Source organism: Phymastichus coffea, unplaced genomic scaffold (genome assembly GCF_024137745.1).
Source record: "Phymastichus coffea isolate CEN01 unplaced genomic scaffold, Cenicafe_Pcof_1.1 PCOF00067, whole genome shotgun sequence".
Taxonomy (NCBI): domain Eukaryota; kingdom Metazoa; phylum Arthropoda; class Insecta; order Hymenoptera; family Eulophidae; genus Phymastichus; species Phymastichus coffea.
The window spans coordinates 1,441,301-1,453,690 of record NW_026706878.1 but is presented as its reverse complement, the minus strand read 5'-3'; the positions used below and the strand labels follow the sequence as shown (position 1 = coordinate 1,453,690).

General features: G+C 38.0%; 1 protein-coding gene across 1 annotated transcript; it reads right to left on the bottom strand.

Annotated features, from left to right (window-relative positions):
- Window positions 1-7,012: 7,012 nt before the first annotated feature.
- LOC131667540 (uncharacterized) lies at window positions 7,013-11,799 on the bottom strand. Its single transcript, XM_058941009.1, has 3 exons — window positions 11,168-11,799; window positions 9,402-10,771; window positions 7,013-9,342 (listed from the first exon to the last, which is right to left on the bottom strand). The coding sequence occupies exons 1-3, from the start codon at window positions 11,797-11,799 to the stop codon at window positions 7,013-7,015; spliced, it is 4,332 nt and encodes a 1,443-aa protein (XP_058796992.1).
- Between the last annotated feature and the right edge of the window lie 591 nt (window positions 11,800-12,390).

Here is a 12,390-nt window from a genome sequence, read left to right as displayed (position 1 = left end):
AGGATATTCTGGAAATATAGGTATATTGAAAATTCGTATCTGAATATAAGGCTGTATATTATATTCGAAGATTTCTACAATTTTCGCTAATCTCCCGATTTAAGAAATATTATAGTCATTAGTTTTTTATGATTGAGCATATTTGTCGCTGTTTATTGTTTTCAAAAGGAAAAGGCGAATTATAGCATAATAAAGAGCCAGTTTTCCTGATGGAATCAACGCATGTCTAAGTGTATGCACATTAAATGTAACTTTTTCTTTTCCATAATATTTTTCATAATAATCAACTACAAACTTTAGATCATCATGGCATTGTTCAAGTTCCTCCTCGGTTTGTATTGAATAAACTGTAATGTTTTAAAGCGTCTTCATGTAAAATATTTTTTAACAGGATACACTATAATACAATAACCAAGATGTAGCTTCAGCCGCTTTCGATTTAGTAGAGCCTTTAATAATTCCATTTCGTGAAAGTCTGTGAATTTCGTGAGTAGGAGTTATATTCAAAAATCTATTTTCTATAAAATCAACTTCCTTTTTACTTATTTTAAATTCCGAGTCGCCATTGTATATTTCACTCAAAAATTGAAGAGTTGGACCGAGGCACAAGCCGTGCAGGTACTCAAATGAAAAAGACCAGACCCTGTCGAATTAAGGTAGCTTTTCAAGAATCGAATCACCTCGAACTTCATTATTTAATTTTCCTGTTTTAGCAATTTCAACATAATTTTTATGACTATCATTAGATCTTATAGGGTGATTTTGATTGACAGGGTACCGTACGCCACGTACACTAGTAATTTACTCCTATAACCGATGACCCCAACTACAACCATGATACCCATTAAATCGAAAGATTCTGCATGATAGGTCGGCAAACTGAGTCGACAGGACACTCAAGAGTGCAAAATTTAAATAATCGCTTCCTTTGTACGTTATTTCATTGTCTTCTTTATATAATTGGTTCATTTGTTTGACATATACTTCAGAAATTTATGTATCGAGTAAATTTTGCTTTTCGGTTCCGTTTCCGTCATTAACAAACCTCTTACTAATATATTTTTAAATCGCAATTTTGGGGATAGATCATTTAAAACTATCTATAATGGTCAAAAGCCTCTTTCCGCTTCTAGGTGATCCATCGATATTCATGTTTACCGTTAACACTATATCAGATTCGTTTTTCTAATCAGCCACTATACGTTTGTGGATTGATCTCTATAGCGTTACTATCAAAATTTCGAGATTGTACATTGCTTAAAATATCGTCTATCATAGCAGAATCGAAAAATAATAATTGTATTTGATATTCTAAATTTATACTTAGAAAATAGTTAGGAGATTTTGCTGTTATTTGACTTTTTACTCTCCACTTTTCACAGACAATATCTGCTTTTCTTTTTTCAGAAAAATTTATCGAGTAGATTTATTTAGAAGCCTTACAACTACTGCAGTAAAAATGATAATTTACGCACTCATCCTGTGATGAAAAGCATTGATCCATCATGTATTTAAAGAGATTCAAATTTTCAAACTTGTTGCCAGCAAGAATCTTTACAAATTTACGTAACTTTATTTTACCGTCGTCAGATAATTGTAGATCTAATGATAGTGCTGTTATCATTGCAATAAAGTCACGCACTTTTAAATTAGAATCAGGAAACATTATTTGATTATGGCATTAAGATTCATCATTGAAAATTATTACTTTTTTTTAATAATGTTTAATATACACGTTTAGCTTTTAGCAGCATTGTTAATATATTATGCGAGCATCCAAATATACAATTGGAAAAATAATACGTTATAAATTAATTTGTATTATATGAAACGCTGTGAATAAATACATTTGATATATAAAACATAGCTTTATTTCATGTTCTAACACATTTTCCTCAGTAATTTAACAAGAAATAGTGACACCATGGATTAATAACTACTTGAAGGAAAAAATTACATAAACTCATATCGAGAATTTGACTGCAATCGAATTAACAATATCAAAAATAACATTTGTAATATTCTTGAAATGTCATAAGAATATGAAATTATTAAAAATTATTGATAATTATTCGATGAAATATATTAAATATTATGCTTTATTGAAAAATATTGAAAAGTATCTTAAAAAATTCGACTAAATGTTATTGAAGTTGAAGTTATGAAAATGTGTTAAAATATATTGACAGTTATTCTATTGAATGTGATTAAAAATTGTCTTTCATTGGGAAATATTAACAGGTATTAAAAAAGATTCGATTAAATGTTATTGGAATGGAAGTTCTGAAAATGTATTAAAATATATTGAAAATTATTCGATAAAAAATGATTCAATAGTGTATTTCATTGGAAAATATTGAAAGGTATAAAGAAAGATTCGATTGAAAATTATTGGAATTGAAGTTACGAAAATGTATTAGAACAAATTAAAAATTATTAGATAAAAAATGATTCAATAGTGTGTTTCATTAGAAAATACTGAAAGGTATTAAGAAGGATTCGATTGAAAGTTATTGAAATTGAAGTTACGAAAATGTATTAGAACATATTGAAAATTATTTGATTAAAAATGATTGAATAGTGTGTTTCATTGGAAAATATTGAAAGGTATTAAAAAAAGATTAAAGTTAATCCTAAATTTCCGTATTAATTGTGATTAGGATTCAATCGCATTAAAAATGATTCAACTTTAATCCACGTTGGATAGGAAATTAATCATTCAATTGAAAATGATTAAAAATGATTAAAATTCAATCTATTTCAATCATTTCCAATAGGTTATTTTTAGCAGGGATAATGATAAATTTTCAAAGAAATTAACTTTTACATCGAAATTTCCACACACACACACAATTTTCTTTTTGTTTTTGTTCACATAGGTACCCTGCTGGAGGCAAAAGGAAAAGAAAAAATTGCATCATCTGATGATAGTTGTACTGACATCGATGCCGAATATGAACGGCAAAAACAAATGAAGAAAGCACAACCTAGATGTCGTAAACGTAAACGAGACAAAGACTATAAATACGACAGTGATGGTGATTACGACAACGATGAGTCTTCAAGTTACGAGGAAGATCATTCCAAAGACTTACTTGATGACGAAGCAATGAACTTAGATCTGACACCTCCAGAAGAAAGCATTTTTACTAAAAGTGAGTTTTTATTGTTTATTCATTAACTAAGTTCAATAATTGAAACTATTTTTTCAACTCAATAAACAAATTTTTATTAAATGAAATACACATAAAACTGCATTCAATTTATACTAATTTTTTGTATTTACAAGTTAGAAAAAATGTAAAAAGTTCTACATATTTCAATTCTAAAACAACTAAAACTATAATATTACGTTTATTTGATTTTATATAGAGATGCTGCAGGATTTCAACATAAGTCTGTTGGCATTCATACATCTTCTACAAAAGAGATTGCAAGAACGCAAATGGAAGAAAACTGTCTAAGTAAATTATGAACGTTATTTTGAATTATAATTTAACAAACGATGTCTAAATGATTTATGTTATTACAGATCCCACAATAGATCTCAAGAAGGAATGCAATGAAATGAACCAATTGCATGGTCATGACAAATCGTTAGAGCATGCCTATAATAAAGAGGATGATCTAAACGAAGAAGTACCAGGTAAATTTGAAAAAAAAATTTTTATAAACAGTTACATAATCGTCATCAAAAAGCTTAATGCAATTATCAATATTTGAACTCGTAGAATTTCTATTTCAAAGAAATGGGATATTACACTTCACTAATTATTGGAACGACGATAAAAAAGTAGTTTTACACAATTTTTTCTTTATAACTTAAATAATTGTAATATGCTTATTTATTTTGAATATTAATGCTGTTGCGTATGAATATAATTTCTAAAAAATGCTTCAACCTATATACTATAATTTCCTTTTTACTTATTTTTTTTTTCTTGGAAAGTCGAAGAAAACATTAAAATAATAATTCGATTTTTCAGCGAAAAATTCAAGTGATTGTGGATCATCCTGCGAAGTTCCTAAATTATTCGATTCTACTGAAAAGTTTATTAAAGTAGAAAGGATTAACGATTCGTCTTTGGAACATGACGACATAAATGAACTAGATTTGAAGACGGACAATGAGCTAATAGATGTTAAGATGAGTAGAAAAGATGTAAACACGGAAAGAGGAAGTAAGTTAAGTTGAATCTAATAAGTTTTTATAACCACTTCCATAAATATAATTTTTCGAAACAGCATTAGTGCAAACTAAATACATAATTGTTGAACTATTAATAATACTTTGCTTACGCATATAAATGCTAATTTTTGTTTCATTTTATTTTAGGCGATAAGTCACTATGGTATATCGTAAAATTGCTCAAATCGGATAGATTCATTGTTGTTCCGTCATCATGGGTACCACTGATAATCATCATATCCGATGGCCAGATACTAATTGTTCAGCTAAACAATTAGCTGAAAAGTATATTATCCCGTGTAGAAATTTCATGAAAATTCCTAATGGAATCGGGCCCGTTTTACCTATTTCAGACTTGAATCGGACTAGAGATCCCTGCCAGAAACAAACTGGAAAATGTCCCGCTTTTTGTTACGATTCGGATAGGTAAATCGAGTCAGGATTTTTCTACGGAAAACTAATCCAAATCCTACTTTTATTAAATAAAAAATGTGTCGTTAAAATGCATAATAATTTTATTTATTTGTAATAATTTAATATAATGAATTAATGAATATCTCTACATCAAGTTTACATAACAAACATGGTTTATATTTTTTGAATATTTTTTCGCGGCAAAAAAATAATACTTATTTAATATAATTAAATTAAAATGTTTTTTTCTGTCTTCCTCCCCAATCCTTAGAATTGTTAAAAGCAGACGTCAATGCTCGATTGAAGGCTCCTTCAGTGATAAAATCACCTTTATTGTCTCGATGATTGCTCAGTAATAGAACTGGAAAAATAAACAGTAATTACTAATTAGTTTTGAATCAATAGATTGAATTACATAAACCCATCTATTTTACCTTTTAAAATCTTGAAACATACAGAGTTACTAAATACAACCTTGCCTTCGACTTTCTTCAACGCTGTAAATTTTGAAATCAACTCCTTTGTAAATAAACTTTTCAAAATATTGCTACAACTTTTAGTCGGGTTATTAGCAGCTTTATCCAGCTGCGATTTCATAAAAAGGATCTGAAAATTAAAACATTATTATATGATACAATGTATATTTCTATACAATATTTATATATGTCAATCATTTTTTTCCCGACCAAATACTCTTTTATTATATCATTCTGCAGGATATTATTGAAAGTGTTCCAATCGTCTGAAGTTTGAAGGGGTAATATTAAATTATTTTCTTGTAAACTTTGGTTGAGCCTCTCGATCTCTGATCCTAAAATCTTCCTTTTCAAATCTGTTACGTCGGACTGTACATTCTGTATAATAATCTTTAATCCAGCTATTGCTTTCAATATAGCAGTTGTATCTAAAAGAGAAAAGGTAATTATAAACATTAAATTAATATAAAGCAACTTAAAATAATTCTTTAACATAAACATTTTACCAAGAGAAACTTGAAGAGCAGGTGAACCGATTGAAGCATTATATGGAAAGCTATCTTGAGTTGCAAGTACTTTGGGTTTATTTTCAGTCAACCGATTAATTCTATGAATTGACACGAACGACTTCCTTGGCGAAGTAAATCGCTCCAGTTCTTGATTTGTTGTCCTAGATCGTTGATTTGCTTGTAGTGGTTAAGTTCTTTAATTAATTGGAGGGAAAGAGAAATTAATTAAACACTATTTAAAGGGAAAAAGCCGTAACGGCATAAAAAACCCTTTTTATTAAATAAAACACTGGAAATTACACTTGCGAAGATAACGCGGAATAGAGACGTCGCGCGGAGACACTCACACGCTCTCACACAAAGAAAATTGATGCACGATGAATTCACATTCACTGTCACGCACCCGGATTACGTTGAAAAGATAAGACAGACCACGTGAGTGGACGAAACCTTATGCTACGTGGGTAGTATAAGTGAGGTTGCACGTGGGTGCACGAGGACGATACTACGTGGGTAGTATGAGTGAGGTTGCACCTGGGTGCACGAGGACGATACTACGTGGGTAGTATGAGTGAGGTTGCACCTGGGTGCACGAGGACGTTGCTGAGAACGCGAAGGCGCGAGGGAGCTCCGCACGCAGGACGCTGTCGTCGACGACTGCCGGATGTACCGGCAAATTTCGCCATGCTTGGCGCGAGTGGCGCAGCGCCGTAAGGTGCTGCCACCACGCTAGGTTTTAGGCCCTAGCGCCTCACACACACACTTGCACACAGACACGCGAGAGCTGCGCGCGCAGCCTGATTCGCTTCAAAAATACATGTCTGAATATCGCACGTATGTGTTAATACATATGTTTCACGTTGCGACGTAACATACTGCCGGCCACGGCTGCGAGACTAATTGGACCATTAATGGTCGAGCAGTGTTAGACTTAACAAGAGCTTACATTGACTAATTGACCCCTTCCTGATCACAAAACTAGGACGGTCTTTGGTTTCTTTACATGAGGAGCCAGTTTTCTTTGAAGGGACTGGTCTATTGATTAGCATCGACATCACAATCTGATTGATTGAAAGCTATTTTGCTTCAATTTTTTCTTAAGTCACTAGTACGACGAAACGAACGATTTACAAGTCTTAAAACTAAGAAACAACTTAATTTACGCAAGATCATCTGGTGCCAGAAGTTTGACACTCCACTGATCACGCTTCCTATGGTTAAGGTCGACGAAAGGTTGGAGTCTCCGCGATTGTGGGAACCTGATCTCCGGCCAGGTATCGCGCTTCCAAAGATTGATTCTTTGGGCATCTGGCTGTAGAGCACTCTGTACTCTACCCTCTCGCGGGCCAGGCTTAAAGCACTTCCAGAATACTCCATGGTTCGACTCGTTTATGGCAAACCACAGAGCGCACATCTGGGGCTAATTACGAATTCGGGAGGGTGACTTGAGACTCCAACGGGTCCGCGTTTTCCTGATCTACAGGGAGTACGCAGAGCCGAGTAATGTTCCGTTTGTAGATTCCGGAAGCCATCTTCACCGATGCCACTCGAACAATGCCATCGCTCCCAGGGTGGATTTCCACGACGACTCCCAGGGGCCATCTTGCGCAAGCAGGGTTGTCCTCCATGGACACAACCACAGATCCAATTGATAATGCAGTTCCGGAAGTCAACCACTTCTGACGAGTTTGCAGTTCATGCAAGTACTCCTTGTGCCATTTGCTCCAGAAGGCTTGTCTAGCTTTAGAGACGAGCTGATAGGAGGTGAGACGATTGTCCGGAACTGAAACATAATTTTGGTCGAGTAAGAAATTGAAAGAACGCCCGATTAAAAAATGAGCTAGAGTTATTGCAAGGGAGTCATTTGGGTCGGCAGAAATCGCGTATAATGGTCGAGAATTTAACACAGCGGCGATTTCCTTTAATAATGTTTCCAACTGCTCGTATGTGAGCTTTTGATCCTTAATAACACGATTTAGATGGTGTTTGAAACTCTTAACCGCCGCCTCCCACAAACCGCCGAAGTGCGGTGAAAGAGGGGGATTAAAGTTCCATTCAATCCGTTCGGCTGCAGCAAAGGTTTGAATCGCGTCCTTAAATTCAGGTGAATCATGCAATTGGTAAATCCTTTGCAGTTCGCTGTTCGCGCCCACAAAGTTGGTACCGTTATCAGAATACATGGTGGTCGGTTTGCCGTGCGTGGCAACGAACCGACGAAAGCACGCAAGGAAGCCCTCGGCTGAGAGATCGGATGCTACCTCGATGTGGACAGCCTTAGTGGCCATGCAAACGAAAACGGACCCGTACGCCTTAAGGAAGCTTCGATTTCGATCTCTTTTCTCCTTGATCATAATCGGACCAAAAAAATCGACGCCGGTCTTCGCGAAAGGAAACGCAGGGTTTACTCGAGATTCAGGAAGGTCTGCCATCTTGGCATGTGAGAAGTTTGGCCTTTGCCGAAGACAGGGTACGCAGCGGCGCAAGACATGTCGAATCTGGTTTCGACCGTTGAGAATCCAAAATCTTTCGCGTATCCTATAAAGAGTGGATTGAACCCCTCCGTGAAGATTTCGATGATGAGCGTCGCGGATGATGAGATCTGACACGTGATGGTTACTGGGTAGCAGAATAGGGTATTTTTGGTTGAATTGAAGATTTGAATTCTTCAACCGACCGCCTACTCTGATCAGTCCATACTCGTCTAAGAAGGGATTGAGTTCGTCGAACTTCGTTCGACTCCTGAAAGCGCCGTTGGGACATTTAGATATTAATTTCGTAGTAGAATTGAGCAATCTAATCTCGGAACTAAAACATTCTCTTTGAATAAGAAGGAGGATCTGGAGTTCAGCGTAAACTATTTCGGCTTGGGAAAGATAACGAATCCCTCGTTGCGATTTACTCGCTATTTGAGTATCGTCTGGTTGTGATTTTCTTCTACTCCAACGGAGAAGATATCCAATGGACCTAATAAGACACCCGTAATCAGAGAAACGAGAGCAGATGTTACTCCCGGAAGAGGTTGTAAACAAAACGATTCCCTCTTTCGCTTCTAGGGGATCACCTAATGAGGATTCTTCCGATGAAGGCCATTGATCTTCGGGAAGAACTAACCATGGAGGGCCTGAATGCCAGAGGGGGTTAGCTAAAAGTTCCCTAGGTAATTGTCCACGGGATAGTGAATCGGCTGGATTGTCCTTCGAACGAACATGCTTCCACTCGACTTTCTCACCTAGCGATTGAATATCAGCGACTCTGTTTGCCTCGTATGTTCTAAGTAGATGAGGAGCTTTATCTAACCAGCAGAGAACGATTCTTGAGTCCGTTCGAAGAATTGTTCGTACGATATTAAAAGTCAGCTGGGTCACCAGTTCGACATATAGTCTTTTCAGAAGGGCAGCGCCAGAGAGTTCTAAACGAGGTATGGTGTGATGACTAAGCGAAGCGACCTTGGATTTACTGCAAGCTAACCTAACAGTAACATTTCCTACGGAATCAACGGAACGGATGTAGATGCACGCGCCGTATCCTTTAATCGACGCGTCGCAGAAGCCGTGTATCTCGGTGGATATTGGGTTTGCGATGTCATATCGCAGATATCTTGGTAACGCAAGTTCTCGCACTAAAGGGAGTTGTTCAGCTAAAGCTATCCACTTGGTGTGGATGTCTTGAGGTAGGGATTCGTCCCAGGTAATGTTAGCTTTCCAACATTCCTGAATTAACGTTTTGGCATACAAGGTTAAAGGACCTAATAAGCCTAGAGGATCGAAGATCCTTGCAATTTGGGAAAGGAGCTTTCTTTTCGTAGAAGCTGACGAGTCAGGTTTGCGGAATATGTGAAGACGTCTCGTTGCGAGTCCCAGATAATTCCGAGGGTCTTTTTTATGGGATTTCCTTGTATGCCACAGTCTAAATCGAAGATGTTTTTGTCGATGTCGTCTAACGCTGACGGGTGATTAGAGGACCATTTTCGTATTACGAAACCCCCGCGACTCAAGAGTTTGATCATCTCGTCGCGAATCCTCATGATGTCCCCCAGCGTGTCTGCACCTGAAAGGAAATCGTCAACGTAGAAGTCTCGACGAAGTAACATTGCGGCCCTTGGGAATCTGCTTTCTTCATCAACGGCTAACTGGTGCAATGTTCGAATTGCGAGAAAGGGAGCACACTTCACCCCGAAAGTTACGACGTTGAGAACGAAAGTTCGAATTTCGCCTTCGTGGTACCACAAGATCTTCTGGAACTTCCTGTCGTCGGGATGAATCCAGATTTGTCGGTACATCTTTTCGATGTCGGCAGTGATGACGAAGGAATGAGAACGGAATCGCAAAATTTGTTCCCACAGAGTTTCCTGAATGGTCGGCCCAGTCAACAACATATCGTTCAACGAAATGCCCGTGGAGGATTTCGCAGAAGCATCGAAAACAACACGACATTTTGTCGTTTCGCTGGACTCCTTGATCACCGCATGGTGAGGCAAGTAGTAACCATCGTTGTCGTCGCCCTCGCACAGTGTCATGTGGCCAAGTTCCAGGTACCCGTCGAATTCCTTCTCGTATTCTGCTCGGAACCTAGAGTTAGCTTCAAATTTGCGTTGCAGCGCCTGAAAACGCTGTAACGCTTGGTGTTTTGACGAACCTATTTCGAATTTGCCTGATCGAAACGGCAGACGAACGATATAGCGACCTGAAGTATCGCGTGTCGTGGTTTGAACGAAGTACCTCTCGCACGCTACGTCCTCTTCTGATTTGATGGGTTGATAATCCACGTCTTCCATCGCCATGAATCTTTCTAAGAGCGTATCTAACCTTACCGCATTGCACGAAACGGAGTTGGAAATCGTTGATAAGATTGATCCTCCGGCTGCTATCCAGCCGAAAGAAGTTTTTTGAAGAGTGATTTGGGATCTTTCGTCGTTTAGCTTGATTTGCCCTATGGCAAGAGAAGACAGGGTTGGACCTGACGCTAGTAAGACATCGACGGGTCTGGGTATGTGAAATTGGGGATCTGCGAATTTGATATTCTTAGGGATGTTGAATTTCTCCCGAGGGAAAGTCTCATTAGGCACCTTCTCAGCTATTTTAGGTACAATCAAGAAGTTTAATTGGTGTTTAGAATCATTATATGTAGAAAAGAAAGTGGCAGTAGCGTATTTTTCTGAAACGACATTCGTGTTGTCTATTGCTCTGATATTCACAAAGCATTGTTTAACTGGTAATTGTAAACGATTGACAAGAGATTGAGTCATTAAGTTTGCGTTAGAACATGAATCTAGTAACGAGCGTGCCATGAGACGTTTCCCTCGACATGACTGAAAGCTTAAAATTGCTGTGGTCATGAGTTGAGAATCAGGGAGGTATGCGCCTGACGCGAACGTTTGTTGGCTTAGTCATGGTTGAGACGTCCCGGACGGTTTCGAATCGTTCGCGGGTTGAGGGGTAGATGGTCCTGATTTTTTATCTGCATGCAGAAGGGTATGATGATCCTTGTGACATTTTTTGCACCTTTTTTCGCTGGTACAAGAAGCGGAGTGGACGTATAAGCAGTTGCGACACAACCCCTTTGCTTTAACGAGTTCCCACCTTTCGTTCAATTTCGCTTCGTTGAACTTTTCGCATTTGTAGAGTCTGTGGGATTGACCGCATTTAACGCACGCGTTGTTGTTGGTCGCTGAAGTGGTAACGAGTGTGTTGGTAATGTTTTTGGAGACCTTCGCCGGGGGTTCTGCCTTGTTGCCTACTCCTTTCCTTTTGGACTGGTAATCTCGTTTCGGAAGTTCACCTATCGCTCGTTGTTTGAATATTGAATCCTGAACGAAAATGTACAATTCTTCTAATTTGGGGATTTCGCGATTTGAGTGTTTATCCATCCACCGCGACAGGAGATACCCGGGCAGGCATCTTTCTAGAATCCGCAGGACAAATTCGTCGCAGATCGTAATGTTCATTGTTTTGAGCATGCTAACGTGTTGACGGACGGTGTACATAAGGGTGGCTGTGGTCTCGGCGGTTGGATTTTGAACGGGAGCTAACTTTAGCAGAGCGTCGAAGTGCTCGTTGACCAGAACACGTCGTTGATCGTAGGCATTGCACAACGCTTCCCAAGCCAAGTTGTAGCTGACGTCGCTGGGGTCAAGACAGAATTCCTTTATTACGGTCGCTGCTAAACCCTGAACTGCATTTTGAAGTTGGGACAGTTTGACGCTTCCGGCCATTCCTGGACGATCGTGTATAAGCGCTTGAAAGTTGGCTTTTCAGGGGACCCAGTTCTTGTGGTTCCCATCGAATTTGGGTACTGTCAACGGTGCAAGTTTCGCCACGTCAGTTCTCTCTATGAAGGTGGCGGTGTTACTTCCGTTGAACATAGTGGAATTCGCGAGAGGGGTCGCTGGGGGTTTGTTCATTTTTGATATTTGACTCGCTACTTCGAAATATTCGGATTCGAGCTCATCGAATGCAGCGATGTGGGGATGCTCGGGTTGCATCGAAAGAAGTTCTTCGCGATTCGCTGAATAACCTTGATATATTGTCGAAAGGGAATTTATTCGCAACTCCGCGTTCGTCGCGTCAGGCGATCCTTTTGCTAAATATTCTTTAAGGGATTTCAATGTTTTTGTAAACCTATTAAATTTCTGCTCGATATAAATTAAGCGTTTTTCTGAGTTGCCGCTGGCAGGAATGACCTCGTCGTTACTCATTTTAGCTATTTATTGAATCGAAGCGACGCGTTATGAATCAAATTGAAATTAACGTTAAAAAAAAACAAAAAACGTGTAATTGAAACGAACAACGAAATTCTAACTGAA

Bases quoted from the DNA above. Each gene is read 5' to 3' on its own strand.
- LOC131667540 (XM_058941009.1), bottom strand. From the start codon at position 11,799: ATGGCCGGAAGCGTCAAACTGTCCCAACTTCAAAATGCAGTTCAGGGT. The intron at 10,772-11,167 runs GTGGGAACTCGT...TGTGAATATCAG, and splicing joins GAAGCGAAATTGAACGAAAG to AGCAATAGACAACACGAATG. The intron at 9,343-9,401 runs GTCAGCTTCTAC...TCGATCCTCTAG, and splicing joins ATATTCCGCAAACCTGACTC to GCTTATTAGGTCCTTTAACC.